Raw genomic sequence first — 19,668 nt, forward strand, 5'->3', positions numbered from 1 at the left:
AACCATTCTCTCATAACCCCTCTCCAAGCTGAGGCTAGTCCTTGACAAACAAAAAACTTTCTTCTTGATTCCCAGGTAGATGAATAAATCAACACCCTCTTCCTTATTGCACTACCTAGCATTGTTTACAAACTAGGCAACCTTAATGAAGAGTCTTACCCAACCTCTTGAACCTTTCCTATCTCTCTGTTAGTCAATGTCAAAAGGTGCCATACCTCAAAGACATTAAGCAAGTGATTGTAGTTTTGCTATTTCATCACAGTAATAGTCTTGTCATCCTAAAAAAAAAAAACAAAAAAAAACTATTATGAATAATTATTACCTGAGTTTAAATATCTGGAGTCAGTCCTTCTTTGTGAGTCTCAGAAGAACTGACCAGACTTTTAATCATTTGACACAAATGTTATTGACATTTCTTCTTAGCACTCAACTGATCATGGCACCTTGCAGTTTAATAGGTGTACAATTTTATGACTCCATAAAGTATTTCCTCCTGCTCAGCCCAGTTGTCACAGTGGCTGTTTTGTCAAGTGGCTTCTGCAAGCCATTCCTACCCACACATCTCTCCTTCATAACATCTGCCCCATGAAGCCTTCACCATCAACTGGCTCACCAGCATTGCTTTTGATCCATGTAATACTCTTATTTTGCTATCAGTCCTTTTTCTCCTCCTGGGTATCTACAGTTCTCCTCTTCAGGCCATATTAACCCATCAGGAATGCTCTGTTGAGATGTCTTTGTGTGACCTGAACTTCCATCTATCTTAGAAAATTCAGGGCACACACACACACGCACACACAAACAAACAATTTTTAAGAATTTGTTTAGTTTGAAAGAGAAAACACATGAAATTATATAGGGAAATAGGTGGGTCGGATCAGGAGGTGTTCAGTTGGGAGAAAGCATTGATCAACATATATTGTCTGCAATTCTAAACAGACATGATTTATAAAAGGGAAAATAGGAATAAAGGAGAGAAGAATGGAGCTTGGTGATAGAGGGCTCAGCAACAGTGTGAGAACCCAAAACTGCAAGGTTTCACTCTGACCATGGTAGTATTACTTCTCAGGAAGGTTGTCACCACTGGAAAAAGATTGTTTACAAACCAGAATCCTTCAGGGAAGTACATCACAAATCCCAGAGCCGCAAAAATGGTTAGGAGAAATGAATTTCTCAAAAAAACAACTACTTTTAGTAGGTCTTTTCCACACCCCCTCCCAACATACTATTCATATTGAATATTTGGGAAATTCACATAATGCACTCAGATTACACTCACTGTCCAGCCCTGCCAGGTTTTCCCTCCAAACTACTGACCTACTCTGACCCTAAATAAAGAAAAAAAATCCAATTTCTCTTGCCTGTACAATCACTGGACGATGGTATAACTCCAAGGGGCCCTGTAAACAAAAGTACCCACCTGCATACATGGACACACCAGAATACAATTGTGGAGAGCTATCAAATTTTTGAAGAAATCTCTTTATGGATTCCAATCTAGAATATTCTTTATTTTTTTTAAGAGTAGGTGGTACAGGGATTGTCACAGCAGCCTTCTCTGTCTCTCACTCTTAACCGTGAGCACATAATCATCTATTTCTCTGGAAAATCAACTTATGTGCCCTTTTCAGTCAGTTGGAGCATGGATCATAGACTTCCACATAGTTTCAGGTGACAACATGGACCACAGGTGTCCTCATGGACTCTGGTGTCAGCATGTGCCAATGATCTAAGCCTAGTCTCAAGTGACAGTACAGATGATGGACACTAACACAGCCCTCTGCCATAGCAAGGGTCACGGACACAATCGTAGCTCCTCCCAGCAGCACAGGGTATGCACATCACTATGGTATTCAAGCAACAGGGGACATAGATACTAATATGATCTCTGGTGGCATCCCAGCCCCTGGATATCAACATGAAGTCAGCAGGCAGCATAGAACAGGGACATTCATGTGGCCTTCAGTGGTAACTCGGGGTGTGGGCATCAACATGGCCATGGACTGCAGCATCACTGACCCCAACATGGCCCTTGGCAGCAGAACAACCCACAAATAACAAGATGATCTCAGGTAACAGCACAGGGCAGTCACATCTGCGTGGCCCCAGCTACAGCACTGCCCACAGAAATCAACTTGATCCATGGCTGCAGCAGGACCATAGTTCTGAACATTCACCCAGTCCTTTTAAACTATGTTAGGTGTGAGTTGCTGGGAACAAACTGTCCAGGACCTAGTGGTGGTGAACATGGTAACTAAACATTGGCAGAATTTGGGGTAAGGGCCAGAACAGAGAATGCCATGAAGACTTAGGAAGGGAGAGCACAGAGTAGTTTGGCTAAAGGTGAAGAGAAGCAGAGGACACTGCTTATGACTCCTGTATTATTCATTGCTGAGGATAGGGGCAGGGCACAGAGAGGGGGTGGGGCCAATAAGGATAAAGTCAACATATCAGAATAGAGATGCTCTGAAAAGACACAGAAAGACAGGCTTAGTAAGCAAGGAACAGGGTGGAATTTAGCAGAGGGCTGTCAGTACTGTCAAGGGACTGGCCCAGCTCAGACTCTCACCATGCTTGCGACTGTGGGCTCCCTAATGGCTAGAATATGGTCAGCAATCCATCTCTGGACTCTGATGCTCACTCTTCTCACCTTCCTGCTCCTTGATGACTACCTCAAAAACAGGCGCCCCAAGAACCATCCTCCAGGGCCCTGGCGCCTGCCATTTGTGGGCAACTTGTTCCAGTTTGATTTAGATGTGTCACAGCTGCACTTGAGGATCCAGCTGGTAAGAAAGGGAGAGGGTGTCTAGTTGTACCATGACCCGTTCTAGACCTGGAGCAACATCTGAAGTAGGATATGACTGCAGGCTGATGCTTCCTGCCTGCCAATTTAGCCAGTTTTGAATCAGGGCCTTCATTTAATTAAGAGACATGTCTCGATAATAGAATTTGACTTTATTATCCTTGAATGAAACATTTCCCTTGTTATTCCATCATGTTCTGACAACACACTATGCATGATTTCAATTGTTTTAAATCTGTCAAGGTTGATGGAGGAGTTAATAGGTCATCTTGATAAATAAGCACTGTTGCTTTAATGTGCAAGCAAGTGCTCATTGCTCGTTTCCTTAGTCTATCAAACACTAGAGCATGAAGCACATACACAAGCTGTTCTCTTGATTAGAATTTTCTATAATATCACTCTTATGTTATTGATACTTATTTAATATATGTCCTTGCTTAATGTGCACATACTGACTTTATCAACTACAGGCAAAAGTACTCTGAAGTCTGCAACTCCACTAGGAATTTCCCTGTTTGTCCCCAGCTGACACCCCAGACTCATTTCTTCTGTGTGTGTGTGTGTGTGTGTGTGAGAGAGAGAGAGAGAGAGAGACAGAGACAGAGACAGAGACAGAGACAGAGACAGAGACAGAGACAGAGACAGAGACAGAGACAGAGAGAGTGTGTGTGCTGTGTACTTGTTTGAGATCAATAGGTAGTTATTAGGTGGTTTTGGTGCAAAGATCATCTTTCTTTGTAATGTAAAGTTGTTTTTTATCTATAGTAATTTCCTGCTGTTTACCTAGACAGAGTATGATTGTGTAATGATTTTAAATGATCATTTCTACATGTTAATCCATTATTTATTCCCATTGTGCATCATCTTGATAGGCTGAACATGTTCCTGTTTAGAAATGAGTAATTTTACTTCCAAAAGTAGCCTATTGGAGATCTAAATAGTTTTTTAGTGGATATTCAAAAATAAATTTAGGTATAAAAATGCAAATGTGTGAATCTTGGTTTTCACAGTGTGTGGCGCCACTCCTACTTAAATTCAGCAAAGTGTGGTGAGACTGAAGATAGCTGCAAACAACATGGCTCCATCAGAATAGGGGTCATACTTCACTATAGGAACATAAAAGTCAGAGCTGTCTTCCTTCATCTTTACTATGAGGAAGAGGCACCTTTGATACAGTAGAGGGGGAAAGATCAGAGTCCCACTCTAGGCTTCTTTGCAGTCTCTCATTGTCACAATGTAGCTGTGGAGCTAATGGTTATACTCAGATACTCAGCCCAGATATGATATCAAAGCAGAGTGAGTGACAAGGCTCCACCTATGAACCCCACTACTGCAACCCATTAAACATTTAGAGAAGTCCACATAGTTTTATGATGCTCAACCAAAGACATATAGGACAGGCAAGGAGGCACAAATGTCTTGCTGATCTGCCTGATTCATGGCTTTTGCCCAAGGACTGCAAACTGATTGGTGTTTACCCACTGTCCTTTGGGGCTGTAACTAGCATGATTAAGAAGTTATTTTACTTCAATATTAGTTTCTTAAAAATATTGACCTATATCTATTTTTCTTGCTAAGTTAGATGTGATCACAGGGCTTAGGTGAAATGCCTAATGTCACATTCATGGTTCATGACAAAACTGAGACTGGGAACTTCTTCCCAGTTGAGTTATTTTTCATCCATTTATTTTGTACTTTACATAAGTCCACATTTTGTGATCCACACATATAAGCAAGTAAATATAAATGATACAGTTCTCTTATGATTGTCTAGGTTCTTGCCACTAGTAAACAATTCCCACATCTGGTAGCCTTTACTCTTCTTTGCATGCTCATTTTCCTTCAGGATTCATGACAGGCACACTTGTGGGCTTCAGTCTACTAACATTTCTACTTAACACTGAGCAAACTTGCTGAAGAAAATAGAGATCTGTCTCTCCAATATTGTTTATCAGGGTACTGGCAAAAAAAAAAAATGTCCTGAACCCAATGTGATATGATTCAGCACTTAGTCCCCGCCCTCCTTTCTTACAAGTTCATTGCATAACTAGAGGATGTTTACCTATGTACTTATTTAGTGAATAAATATTTATTAAGTACCTACCAAGACTGGCACAATGTAAGATGACAATATGGAGAATGTGTTCAATAAGTGTGCCATCATATCAGATCCCACTGTGTGGGAGACTCTAAAAATAGTCTCTGGGACAATGATGGCCTAAATTGGCCTGCCCTTAAAAGGAATGTTTAACAACTATCTAGTGGAGCAAAAGTATAAGTCATCCTACATGAAGGAGCTGGGAATAATTAAAACACAGTGACAGTGAAGAAGTTGGCATCTTGTTCAGTGTGTGGTAACTGTACCTTGCCTCCATCACACAGTGTCTCACAGTGCCTAATACAGCTTACTGAATTATTATTACAATATGATTTCTTAATTTTTTTCTAATTCTCTATCTGTGAGGTGGTGTGTGTGTGTGTGTGTGTGTGTGTGTGTGTGTGTGTGTGTGTGTGTGTGTGTGTTGGTGTGTGTTGGTGTGTTTCTGTGAGCATATATCTATAAATGCCATAGGGGGCACAATTGAATCTCAGGAATTGAAGTTACAAGCAGTTTAAAGTCAAACAACTTCGTTGCTAGGAACCAAACTCTGGTCCATTGCAAGAGCAGGAAGTTCTTTTATCAGTGGGGCTAATGATTCATCCCTGGAATGTGTTTTAATTAAGAACAAAATCTTATAGCCTGAAGTGGTATATAAATTATATATTTGCATGTATTACTAGTTAACTGTTACAAAAAATGGAGTTAATATTAAATATAATAGTGTTAACAAAATTAACATTTTTCCCTCTCAGAGTTGTAGTTATAAACTGGAGGCAGGATACACAAAATGCAAAGCCTGCTTTGTACCTCAAGCTTATTTGAGAAGTCTAGTTGCTTTCCATCATGACTCTAGTCCTCCACTAACTACATTTGTTTGTATTCTGATGGAAGTAAGGGAACTGACAAGAAAAACTCTTGTAATCTACAACACAGACAGCATGCATATACCCACAAAAATCTTTTAGCTGATAATATCTAGAGAAGGTTGGAAAAAAATACTTTCTTAATAAGATCTTGAAAATATAGTAACTTTTTATTTCTATGTTCCCTCACGTTAGAACAGAAGGTAATTGCCTTCATATCTTCACGAAGTAATGGTTTATGTGGAGTGTTTGGAAAAGAACCAAGACTTCTGGTATAGTGTTTTTATTTGCACTTTGAAAAATTCCTAAGTTTATTCAATCTATCTTGTCATATCCACCCACCATTACATCGTTCAACTTTTTATTTTACCCTCTTCATGGCTGCTCTTTATTGTTAATATTAGTAACTTATCAAGTCCACTTAATGTTGCCCATATGTGCATGAATTTCAGAGCATATACTGGGATATGGGCAACCTATAAACCTCCATATTATTGAAGGAGATTGGTTATTCCTCTTTCAATTTCTTTAAGATAATTAGCCAAGGTAAGGGTCCCAGAATCATACTAGAATTTGGGGAAATTATCTGGTGACATTTAGCAGTGTAAACAGACACTTTTATTGGCTGGGCTGTTTCTCTAGCCTCATGTTAGAATGAATTATTTCTCCTTAGAAGGTTTCATATAGTAACTACAGGTGCTATAAATTGATGGTTACAGCAGCCAAATCTTGAGAGAAGTAAGTATTTCAGAGATCGCCTCCTTATTAATTAGGCCTTTTACTTCACCTAATCTTACATAGTGTTTTCTCATCTTAAGTGGGGGAATATCAATACAGATGGTTCTTTCAAAGCTGAAATATCTCAGCTATCTATTTGTGAAATTTGTCTGAGTATGAATTTCTGTATTAACTACAATCCGATGTAAAATGCAGTTTGTCTGAACAATTGTTAGACTAATATAAATTTATGGGTATTAAACACAACTGTTTAGGAGTCAAAATGACAGCATGGCATCACAACACTATCTTCACTCCTAGGGCTTATGATCTCCCAGTCATTATTTTCTGACCATGTTGTAGTACCAGTCATGAATTCTCTCATGTGATACATGCCTCAGTTCCAATCCTAAAGTTCTGGGTTAGCCCCATGTCTGCACTCTAAATTTGTACAAAAACTCTGCACATACTGTTTTTAAAAACTGGAGCATTTTATAGAATAAGTATAAAATTAATCAACAAATTTCAGGGCAATACCATGATGCCCAGAACATATTCCATGATCATTTATTTTTTTTCTTATAACTTCTCTTCCTTAGTAAATGATAGTAGTGAAATGCCTTAGAGTAAGGATGCTCAGAAGTCTTCTTTCTCCCTCACATTTCATGAGAAGTTACTTCATCCAGGAACTTGACCTGCTCCTACATCTCTCATGAGATTACAGACTTTCCTTCATCAAAAAGCTGGTAGATACTGTGATAAGAAGATCTGGATTTTGATGTTCATTGGATTTTGAAGTTCTTGAAGTTACTCTTACCAGACTTCTTAGAAAGTGGCACTGACTTTTAGCTGGGTGATCCTTACCATATAGACAGAAAGATCTGATTTCAGTTTCCAGAACCAAATTTTATTTTTTTTATTTTATTTATTTTTTATTAATGAATTATTTCCTAAATTTACATTCAAAATGTTGCCCCTCTAGTACCCCCTTGCAGAGTTCTTCCCACCCTTTCACATCTGAGAGTGTAGCACCCACTACCCTGCAACATCACGTCTCTATAGGATAAGGCCCAGTCTCTAAGACTGAGAACAGAGAAGGCAGCCATCTGCTATAGATATACCAGGGCTTTGGACCAGCCAATTATACTCTTTGGATGGCAGCTCAGTCTCTGAACTTCCAAGGGTCCAGATTACTTGAAACTCTTGATCTTCCTATGTGGTTATTGTCCCCTTCACTTCCTTTGATCTGTCTCCTAACTCTTCCATAGGGGTTCCATAACTGCCATCCAGTGCTTTTCTCTGAATATTTGACCTTAGTCAGCTGATGGGTAAAACATATCAGAGGACAGTCATTCTAGGCTCCAATTAGCAATCACAAGGTACCATAGGTAATAGATTCATGCACTGGTGGCTGCCCATGATTTGGATCCCAGGTTAGGCTGGTCATTGGTCAGCCATTCCTTCAGCCTCTGTTCCATCTTGTCCCAGATTTTTTTTTTTAGACAGGAGAAATTTGGGGTCAAATTTTCATAGGTGGGTTGATATTCCTATCCCTCCACTGGGATTCATTTGTGACTATTGGAAATAGCTTCATCAGGTTCCATATCGCCACTGTTGGGCACTTCTGATAAGGTCACCACATTAAGTCCTGGAAGCCTCTCTCAAATTTCTCAAATTGCATTGCTAGTCTTCATTGCTCAGTGTCTTACCTCACTAATTCTTTGGAATATAATTCTCTTTCTTCCACACATTCCATCTGCTAAACTTCATTTCTGTAGAGTACATGTGGAGATTTCATTTTTATTATTAGCTTCCTGGCTGCATTTCTTTTGATAAACATTGTATCTCTTATTTTAATTCATTATTATTAATTTTTATCACTAGCTCCACTTCATGCCTATTTTAGTCTTCTGTACATACTTTAAAAAATATTATGGATATGAATATTTTGCCTTAATGCTTGTCTGTGCATTACATGCATGCCTGGTGCAGACAGAGTCTGGAAGAGGATGTAAGATACCCTGAAATGGGAGTTACAGACAGTTTGAGCAGGCATGTGAGTGCTGGAAATAGAATACATATCATATGGAAGAGCGGTCTTATTATTCAGCAATCTCTGCTAGCCTGCCCTATGTTCTTTTTATCCTCTTTTGAAATTATTTTTATTTGATTTAATGGTGCATAGTGAAAACTTGGTCCTGTCTTACAGCATATTTTGAAATGTCATCTGGGGCTTTTGTTCTATATGATAGAACTGCAAACAGAACTGACAGATTTGAGAGTCATTACTTGGTTGATAACAATATAAAACTTACTGTTGTAATTCTGCTGAATTGGAAACATACACAATCAAAGAGCTGATAAAAGTGGAAAAAGTCATTCAACTCAGTACTTAGCCTCTGGATCCTTCCAAAGCTCAAGCACAAAATTTGGATGATGCAAATTGCCAGTGAGGGTCAATTAGCTTAAACAAAATTTCAGTTGATTTCTGAACTTCTTCACTTAGCATTCACAAAATAATACTAGATCATTACTAGGTTTTTATGTACCCATTACTAATACCTCTTACAACAAATGACATCCACTTATTGTCTATGCCATTATGACTAAGACAGTGCATACTAGCTGAAGTAACTAAGGGCTATAGGTAAAGAACAAAAGGAAGACAGAGTCTATGCTCTGTCTTTAAAGTGAGTGCAAGATTCTAAGATGATACAACATCGTTATATATGTTTTGACACTGGTCACATGAGTTCAAGTCTCCCAGTGTTAGAGTATCAACTTGTGAAGATTGCCATGGAAAAGAAACCCAAAGACACCTGAAGGAATTGAACTCTTCTGTTTGATACTACTGTTGCAGTTAAACAAGACACCACTGTTGCAGGTAGACAAAAGGTAAATGTAGTGTCTGAATTGTTCTGACTCTTTAATACACAGGGAGAAAAAACTTTGGTAAGGCTCAAAAAATTCATGCAAACCAATCCATGTTTTGTACATTGTAAATTTTACAAACACTCTAATTCTCTCTCAAATACTTCCTCATCATCATGACTGTTCCTCACACACTATCTTTCACTAAACTCCAAGGTCCTAGGGACTACTAACATTCATGTGTTTGTCTGAAAATCTAACATAATGCCTGGAAACTTCTCCCCTACAAGAAAAAGCTGAGGTTGGCTAAATTACTTCACCTACAACTTATATGTCTTCTCATATGATGATATTTATTGTAACTACAGTAGAATGATTATGAAGAAGAAAATGAATTGCAAAGCATATTGAGCATCCACTAAGGAAGTGTGGCTCTCTTGCTGGTTCTGTAGGATTTTGTCCTGAGTCACCATTTTTTGCATCACTGAGCCTTTGAAAACACAGCTCATTCATTTTTCAGAGACGCAGTGGTTAGCTGGGACCAAACAAAGTGCTTCACCTATGCTGCTCTCATTCTTCCCTACAGGATCCTGTGCAAAGTGATTTTTTTAACACTTTCATAACTTGAGGCCTGAGACTTGAAAGATAGTAAGTACCCCAAGAGGCCCCAGTTATTGAACATTAGAGTCTATGCACTTACATCATTCCAGATCTCCATAGATGACTCCATTCCCACCCTGCACACCTTATTTTCATATCTACTAACACAGTGGTTCTCAACCTGTGGGTCATGACCTCTTTTGTGTCACATATCAAATATCTTTCATACCAGATATTTAAAATAGAATTTCGAGCAGTAGCAAAATTATAGCAATAATGTAACTACAAAATAATTTTGAGTTTGAGGGTCCCCACAATATGATGAAGTGCATCAAAATACACTTTATTAGGAAGGTTGAGAACCACTGAATTATTGGTAAAACAGAGAATATTCCCTTTCCTATGCTTATATCGTATATTTTACTAAAGCTTTCCATACTTGCTACATCAGACTTGTACAGAGACAGTTTAAACTCTCTGAGGACTGTCTAACCTATTTCTCTGCTTTCACTAGACACCAGTTTAAAGAACTTGCTTTCTTCAAAACATTTATGCCCTCGTGATTTAGTCTAGGGAAACATTGATTCTCAGTCAATTCATCATTGTGAATGAATGAATAAATGTTTAAGAAGAAATTTCAAATTAAAAACTGATTAGAAATTTGATTGTGTGGAAGTGAGGCAGAAATAACTGGAATACTCCTTTACAAAAATGTACAGTTTCCTCGCAAATATTTGGACAATCCCCTTAGTGTTAGTCTCATTATTTACATATGTGCATCTCATGGGTGGCAATTGCTGAATGGTCAGCATTATAGTTTACATAAACAGGCATCTGATTTTGTAAGAAGTCCATGAAAGGTGTACAAAACATGTGCAGACATTTCTCAGCCATTGATAGATCACATGTGACTGCCTTTGCTAGACTTCAGAATGTTTCAAGTAGAAACCTGAACAATTTCTTGCCACTTAACATCCTTGTTCCTTTTTTAGGAGGGCAAGATAGAATACTACTCAAGTCATACTCACCTATATCATTGACATATTCTAGAGAATATATTCAATTTTTTAATATTGAATTAAATCATGAGGAGGCAAAATCAATTTTAGAAATATACCCATGGACCAAGAGGCATTGCTCTATTCACATTAACATACAGATCCCTAACCACAAATCCCACTGAACACACATGTCTGCCTCCCCTTGATTCCATGACACGACCACACTCAACTGTGACTATTGAATATTTTTCAGTTTGTGAAGAAATATGGAAACCTAATTAGCATTGATTTTGGTAACATCTCTTCAGTGGTTATAACTGGACTGCCCTTAATCAAAGAAGCTTTCACTGACATGGAACAAAACCTTTTGAAACGCCCCATTCTACCTAGCAGGAAACGTGTGTTTAAAGATAATGGTAAGTTTAATTGGGAGCAATCTTGAATTAAGTGGGTTATTAAAAATAAGACATGAATTTGGGTGGAAGATGGGACTCATGTGGGAAGGAACTATGGAAAGCTGGAGGGAGAGAGTGAGAAAAGGATAGGATCAAGATGCATTGCACATTTATAAATTTTTCAAAAGAGGAAAATGTATAGATAATATTATGTTTCTGGTACAATATAAGGTATGGTTTTAATATGTTAAAAATACCTCTATGTCTGTAATTTTACAACATTCTGATAGTAACTCTGGTTACTATCAGAAGAGGTTATTTAAATTTTAAGCATTCATTAGACGTCCTGAAACAAAATATAGTATAGAAGGGAAGTTTTGGGCTTAGTCTTAGAGAACTCCCACATTTCATGATTTGATAGAGAAAAATAAAACAATGAAATTATGGGAAATATCTTCAGAAGTAGTGGGAAGAAAGTCTATAACTGAAGGATCAAGACCAAAAAGGAGTATTTCAACAAATAAGATACAAAGGGAGTGAAAGAAAACATGAGGTGGAAACCAGGATCTATATTTAAATAGTTGAACATTCTTCTGAAAGGAAAGAAATGGTCATGAGCATGGCATTCTGTGTGCCCTGAAATATGATCAGTGTTGACCATACCAGTAGGTTCCTATACTGTTGCACGCACAAGCGTGTGTGTGTGTGTGTGTGTGTGTGTGTGTGTGTGTGTGAAAAAGAGAGAAAGATAGGGGATTATCATCCTCCTTAACCTCATGAGAAGAGACATTTTGTTATTTTTTTTAAAAGTCTGCATTTTATAGATTCTCTCCTCTACTGCATTTCTTGCTGCTTCTTAGAGTCATGGTGCTGTCTCTCTTTTTCCCCAGGAATTATTTTTTCTAATGGTCAGAAATGGAAGGAGCAAAGAAGGTTTGCACTGATGATACTCAAGAGTTTTGGATTAGGGAAGAAGAGCTTAGAACAACGCATACAGGAAGAGGCTTACCATCTTGTGAAAGCCATGGAAGAGGAGAAAGGTGGACATTTCACAGGGTGGTGTTGGAGGTTATGGCTATTTCATTTATTGAGCATCTAATTATTGTATAAATGTTGTCCTTGACCTTCAAGGTGTTGGGCACTGAGGATGGAATAGTGAACAAACACATAACCATGATCTTCCCCCAGGTGCACTGTAGATAAGCACACAAATGGGCCATTAAACAAATTGCTGAACTTAAACCTTGATTATCTATATAACTTCCTACATATTGCAAATGTCCCCTAATCATGCCAGGTTCCAAGTAGGGGGCTGTGGCCAGAGATATCTACATTACACTCTACTGTGCATATTTTATGACACAAGGAGTAAAAACTTCATAAAATCAAAAGAAAAAAGAAAGAAGGAAAGAAAGAAAGAAAGAAAGAAAGAAAGAAAGAAAGAAAGAAAGAAAGAAAGAAAGAAAGAGGAGGAGAGAAAGAAAGAAAGAAAGAAAGAAAGAAAGAAAGAAAGAAAGAAAGAAAGAAAGAAAGAAAGAAAGAGAGAGAGAGAGAGAAAGAGGAAGAAAGAAAGAAAAAGGAAGAAAGGAGGAAGGAAGGAAGGAAAGAAGGAAGGAAGGAAAGAAGGAAGGAAGGAAAGAAGGAAGGAAGGAAGAGAGAGAGAAAGAAAGGAAGAAAGAAAGAAAGAAAGAAAGAAAGAAAGAAAGAAAGAAAGAAAGAAAGAAAGAAAGAAAAAGGAAGAAGGAAGGAAGGAAGAAAGAAAGAGAAAGAAAGAAAGAAAGAAAGAAAGAAAGAAAGAAAGAAAGAAAGAGAAAGAAAGAGAGAGAGAAAGAGGGAAAAGGAGGAGGGAAGGAAAGAAAGAAAGAAAGAAAGAAAGAAAGAAAGAAAGAAAGAAAGAAAGAAAGAAAGAAAGAAAGAAAGAAAGGAAGGAAGAAAGGAAAAAAGGAGGAGGGAAGGAAGGAGAAAGGAAAAAAGGAGGAGGGAAGGAAGGAAGGAAAGAAAGAGTGAGAGTGAGAGAGAGAGAGAGAGAGAGAGAGAGAGAGAGAGAGAGAGAGAGAGAGAGAGAGAGAGAGAGAAATCAATATTCTGCTCTCTCCACCTCCAGGACAGCCTTTTGACCCTCACTTCAAGATCAACAGTGCAGTTTCCAATATCATTTGCTCCATCAATTTTGGGCAGCGTTTTGAGTATGATGACAATAAGTTTCAGGAGCTAATGAAGATAACAGATGAAGCCCTATCTTCTGAGGCATCAATGATATCAGTGGTAAGTTGCCTGCCTTTGCATATTTCTTGAAAGAATATTACATTGAGATGAAATCAAATCAGATAGGGCTATCTTTTTTTGTTTGGGGGACTTTTTGAAGTAATTATTATATCTTAAAAGTATAATTTGATACACCTGTTCATAATATATGACTTTAGCCTATACAAAACATTTCTAGCATTTATACGAACTATTTCAACATTTATAATGATGTATAGATATAGATGGGCATATTGCTTTCTATTTTTCATTTATTTATTTATTTATTTATTTACTTATTTATTTATTTTACATCCACACTGCAGCCCACTCTCTCTTCCTAGTTCCACCTTCACAAGACAATCCTCCCATAACATTCTGCACTTCTCTGAGGAGAAGAGGAAGTCCCCTATGTAGACCAACCCTTGCCAGCATATCAAGTTGTACTAGAAGTAAGCATGTTATCTCCTATTGAGACCCAGCAAAAAAGTTCAGTCAAGGGAAGGCAATCCAAAAGAAGGCAACATAGTCAGAGATAGCCCATATTCCAATTATTAGGTTATTCACAAAAAGGCCATGCTGCATATATACTACAAATATATAGGGGGTCTAGGTCCAACCCTGAATATTCTTTGGTTGGTGTTTCAGTCTATGTGAGTCCAAATAAGCCCAAGTGAGTTGACTCTGTGGGTCTTCTTGTGATGTCATTGACGTGTCCTGTTCCCTCAATCCCGGACCCCACTCTTTCACAAAACTCCATTAGTTCTGCTTAATATATGGCTGTGGGTCACTACATTTGTTCTCATCAGCTTCTAGATGAAGTTTCTCAGAGGACAGTTATGCTAATTTCTTTTCTGCAAACATAGCAGTATATTATTACTAGTGTCATGGGTTGGCTTTCTCCCAATGTGTAGATCTCCCTTGTGCAATACCAGTTACTTAGTTTCTTTGGGTCTGTGGTTACACATGGCTATCCTATATTTTATGGTTAATATCTACTTACAAGTGAGAACATTTCTTTTTTTTAACACACACACATATTTTGTTCTTTTTGTATTGTTTTGGGGGTTTTGTTTTGTTTTGTTTTTTGTTTTTCGAGACAGGGTTTCTCTGTACAGCCCTGGCTGTCCTGGAACTCACTCTGTAGACCAGGCTAGCTTCAAACTCAGAAATCAGCCTCCCGAGTGCTGGAATTAAGGCGTGTTCCACCACTGCCTGGCAAGTGAGAACATTTCATGTATGTCTTTCTGAGTCTGGGTTAGCTCACTCAGGATGATATTTCCTCTTTTCTTTTTCCTTTTATTTTTTCATGTTCTGCAAGAGCACATACAGGGGCCAGTTCTGCAGATCCAATGTGGCATTTTCTCCATAGATACCCTTGAGGCTTTAATATAGATAGCAGCAGAATCCTGAAGCTTCAAATCTTACCGAAGTCTCATTCCTTTGAACATTTCAATAAAGAAGTCTGGACAAAGGAACACACTGTGACACACTAGAACTACCATGACAAGATTTTTTTTATTCTATCTCACTTTATTTTCTTTTGTAAGTGCAGACAATGGATACAAAGGATGGGAGATGAGTGGGATTGGGGTACATGATGGAAACTTCACAAAGAATAAATAAAAAGTTAAGAAAATTAATATTATTCTTGACTAGAATTGGCTCCTGACAGAAGCCATCTATGAAAGTTTAAAGCAAGCAAGTGAACTTAGAGAAGATGGCCCACCATTTTTCTTGGCTGTGATGGGTGAAATGTGGCATAGCCTCAGAGACTTCATGCCAGCATTGATTCTAGTTACTTGTATGCATTCATTGCTAAGAAAATAATCTAATGATTCTGGGGCATCAACCCATCCTATTGGACAAATTTCTGGCAAGTCATCATGAAGATGAACTTTTATGAATTAATGCTGTTTAGATGAGTTAATGACTTTATAGAATTCCTAATTTGATTCAAATAATTTTACAAAGAAAATTTAAGGAGATGGTTTTAGTTATTTTGTCAGAAAGATCTAATAACTTTAAAATCAAGAATATTATCCCTCATTATAGAATAGGAAATAAAGAATGCATAATAAGCAATACAATGAGCTTTTATAAATTACACTAAGACAAAATAGACTTGAGATTCATTTGTGATCAAGGAAAAACATTAATTCTAAGTCAGGTCCAAAGATGAGGCCACAGGTCTGTTCTATGATAAAGCAAGGCCACCTGAAACTGTTGATTTGAACTTATAATGAGCTTAAAGAATGAAAGGCTGCATGGACCTTACCTTTGGCATTCATCTGTAACTCTACTTTTGCATAGAATTTTATGTACAAGATAATTTTAAAAAGGAAATTTTGTCTAAGAAGGTATAAATTGCCAGAAATAAGAAATGAAGTGTGGCTATTGGGGCTCTGACCCATTCACCAGATGTATATCTGTCTGTCTATATGTATGTACACTTAAGAGTTAAAAGAGTTCACAGTTTCTCACTTGACAATTTTGCCAGTCCCAAATAGGTTAGGTTTTTTTTCTGTCAGTAGTGCTGACTCTGTAAATTGCTTACCACTCACAACATGGGTCTCAATGCTAATAGCAAACAATCTCAGTGGCCAACACAATACTACAGTTCTGTAAATGCCCTGGTATAACCTGGGATGTCATATTCAGCTTTTGACAGGCTCCTTCAATGCCTCTCTGTTTCTCCCTCAGAGAAACATTCTGGGAGTATTTTCTAGCTCACTAACTTATCTTAAGATTCCTCTTTATATGGTATGCTGTGTAGTTTCTAAATGTGATGTTACTTTCTCTGAGGTTAGGTATTTGAGGTGTCCTAGGTTTAGGGTGTTAAAAATCCATACATATTCTTCTGCCAATGTTCAAGAAAACACATCTAATCATTTATATTTTTATATGTGATTTATAAAAATCATGATGTTTTTAAGTTTACAAATAATTATATCAGATAACCACCTAGCTCTCTTTCAAATTCACAGCCCCAATTATTTATTATTTTTTCAGGTGTTTATGTACAAACATAAATGTTTCTAAATACATAGTACAACCTGCTCAGTCTGTATAATATTGCTTTCATGTATGTTTAAAAGATGATCATTTGGTGTTATATAGCCAATTGGTAAGCTCTTTCCTAAAGAAAACTGTTTCTCTAATTCTCAGAATTCCTTAATAGACTGTAGTGCCTTGTATAGGGTTGACGTCTCTGTGACATGTCTATTGCTATGGCCCTTGTTCAGTTCATAATTAACTGTTTATTTTGTATCAGCTGAGACATAATTTGTGGTATAGAATGCATTCTGTTTTAGAAAAGGTACTATCTCTGTGTTTCTGTTGTAGTTCATGCCATCTAGAGGACAGAGGAGCAGAAGATAAAGACCATAGACATAAAATGTAATATCACTCTTTTTTCTTTTGATTTTTCCTGTGGAAGAAATATCAAGAGAAGAGAGCAGCTAACTAAAATTACTATTATTTATTACTTCAGGGCTTCTCATGAATTTTATCTTCATTATTATTCATTCTGTGAAACTGGTATCTGTGAGTTTGATTTGCATCATATTTAGTTACAGTTATCCTGATTTATTGAATGTGAGGTTACTTTCTCTGAGGTTAGGTATCTCAGGTATCCTAGGTTTGGGGTGTTAAAAATCAATGTTATTTATTGCATGTTATTTATTTTTCAAGGCCTTTTTAAAAGTCACTTACAAATAGTTTAGATTTAATAATTACTTTCTTTGATACCAGAAATATGTGTTTTTAATTATTTTTTTCCTTTGTGGATTGTGCATTTTCTCTCTCGTATCTCTCAGTCTGTGGAAATCCTTGCCAGTAACATGTCTTTCTTTGACACAATATAATGTTATCCTAGGTTGCTTCATCCCATCTATATTTTGGTTTGGTGTGCTTGAGTTATTAACATTTAAAATTATTGTTTAACAGTTTCCACTGACTGCCATAATTTTTAGAATTGTATTTCTGGGTTGTTGAGCTATGGTTTATTCTTTGATAAATTCTTTGTTGCTCGTAAAGGTTTGCTTGTTAATCACAGTGGGTTCCTTCATATCTCTCATTAGTTCAGCCATTTGTTATGTAATTCAGTCTTTCCTGTGTTCTTGTGTCTGATATTGCTTTTGTTCCTCTTGTGAGTATAATGTTGCTTTAAACACTTCATTGCTGGCTCAATGGAGCTGAATTGACTTAGTTTCTGATTTTCTTGAAATATTCTTATTTTTCCATCAGTTAATAAGTTAAGAATTATTCATTGTATTTTATGAGTATGAGAGGTATGCCTATATGTATGTTTGTACCTTCTATGTCTGTAGGGACCCAAGAGTCCAAAGAGGAGCCCTGAAGTTACGGGTGGTTGTGAGTCACAATATTGATGCTGGGGATCAAACCCAGTTCCTTTGAAACAGCAGACAATTCTCTTAACTTCTGAGTTATCTCCTTGGTTCCTTAACATCAATGTTAAATAATAATTATTCTATCTATAACATTCTATATACATAGAATTAGTTTCAAGAGTATATCTTAGAATTCTTAGACATTGTGGTTATGCTCATTATTTTCTATTTTTGACAGTTGAATACAAAGTTTCCTCAACAGTGTCTTCTATTCCATATAAGTTACTGTTTAATCTACTTGTGATGTTTTCCTTTCTGTGTTTTTATTATACTTGTCAAGCTGTATGTATCTTAACATTTCATTTGTGTTAGTTAGTTAGTTTGTTTGTTTGTTTGTTTTCTCCCGAACCTCAGTTTCTTTGCTACATATGTCTTCCATGTTACTGACTTTTTCAACCACGTTACTGATTTTCTATTTGATGTTGCTGCTTTTTCCCTTTTCCTTAATGGCTTTCCTGTCCAGATCTTGTATTTAATCCATTTGCCTATTTGAATGCACTTTCAGTCCAATAATTATTTCTAATAGAAAACACTTCAACTTCTTGTGTAACCCTCAACATGTTTTAGTATTTTGGGCTTCATTTGTTTAGGAATTAATAATATATGTTGACATTCTCCCAGTTTATATTTTCCTATTTACTGTGTATCCGTGTTACAGTTTATGTTCATTTGGACAACTCTTCTGGAGTATATGGTGGTATCACTTTTAGATGGTTGAATCTTACCTTACATTGGGTACACAATAGTTACATAGAATGCTTTTTTTTTTTCTTTTTAAGACCTCTTAAAGATGCTTGTGTGCCTCCCTTATCCCAGGTCTATGTCTCATCCTGGAGATGCCACCTACTTCACCACTCCTATCAGTTGCAGATTTCCATTAATTCTCATGGACTTCTTCCCATCTCTCCTGTCTCTCCCTCCCCACACCTGATCCTGAACCCATATATTCCCCTCCCAATCCCCTCTACCACAGAGTTCCCTACCTTCATCTGCCTCATGTGACTATTTTATTCTCCCCTTTAAGAGAGATTCAAGCATCCTTGATTGGGCCTTCCTTCTTGTTTAGTTTCTTTGGATCTAGGAAATATATTATGGATATGCTGTATTTTATGGATAATATCAACCTTTCAGTGAGTACATACCATGCATGTCCTATTGTGACTGGGTTATCTCACTCAGGATGACATTCCCAAGATCCACCCATTTGCCTGCAAAATTCATGATGGCATTGTTTTTAATTTCTGAATAGTGTTCAATTGTAGAGATTTACTATATATTCTTTTTCCATTATTCAGTTGAGGAACCTCTAGATTGTTTTTGATCTCTGGCTATTATGAATATAACTGTTATGAACATAGTGGAGCATGTGTCCAGAGAGTTGGAGGTAGGAGGAGCATGGGAGCATGGTCTGACCCCGAGGAAAGTTGGCAGAATCACTTCTGTTATATTTTCCACAACAGGTTTGCCTATCTTGATTTACTTAAAGAACCAGCTTTTGGTTTTCTTGATTATTTCCATTGTTTTCTGTGTGTCTAATTGATTGATGTCAGCCCTTATTTTGATTATTTCCTGCCTTCTACTCTTCTTTGTTGTGCCTGCTTCTTTTTTTCTAGACCTTTCAGACATAGTTTAAACCTATTAGTGTGAGAATTTTATAATTT

General features: G+C 37.2%; 1 protein-coding gene across 3 annotated transcripts in view; it reads left to right on the forward strand.

Annotated features, from left to right (window-relative positions):
* The first annotated feature begins 2,558 nt into the window (after positions 1–2,558).
* LOC110292385 (cytochrome P450 2J4-like) overlaps positions 2,559–19,668 on the forward strand; it is a 37,834-nt gene continuing 20,724 nt past the window's right edge. For 2 of the 3 annotated variants that reach the window (XM_085838425.1, XM_085838424.1), the window contains exons 1-4: positions 2,571–2,786; positions 11,210–11,372; positions 12,242–12,391; positions 13,456–13,613. In XM_085838425.1, coding sequence (XP_085694551.1) covers positions 2,571–2,786; positions 11,210–11,372; positions 12,242–12,391; positions 13,456–13,613 — 687 coding nt within the window. Of the gene's footprint in view, positions 2,787–11,209; positions 11,373–12,241; positions 12,392–13,455; positions 13,617–19,668 lie in introns of all 3 variants that reach the window. The other variant, XM_021159670.2, reaches the window with a different exon arrangement.

This window comes from Mus caroli, unplaced genomic scaffold (assembly GCF_978045245.1).
Source record: "Mus caroli unplaced genomic scaffold, Mus_caroli_1 scaffold_6, whole genome shotgun sequence".
Lineage (NCBI taxonomy): Eukaryota > Metazoa > Chordata > Mammalia > Rodentia > Muridae > Mus > Mus caroli.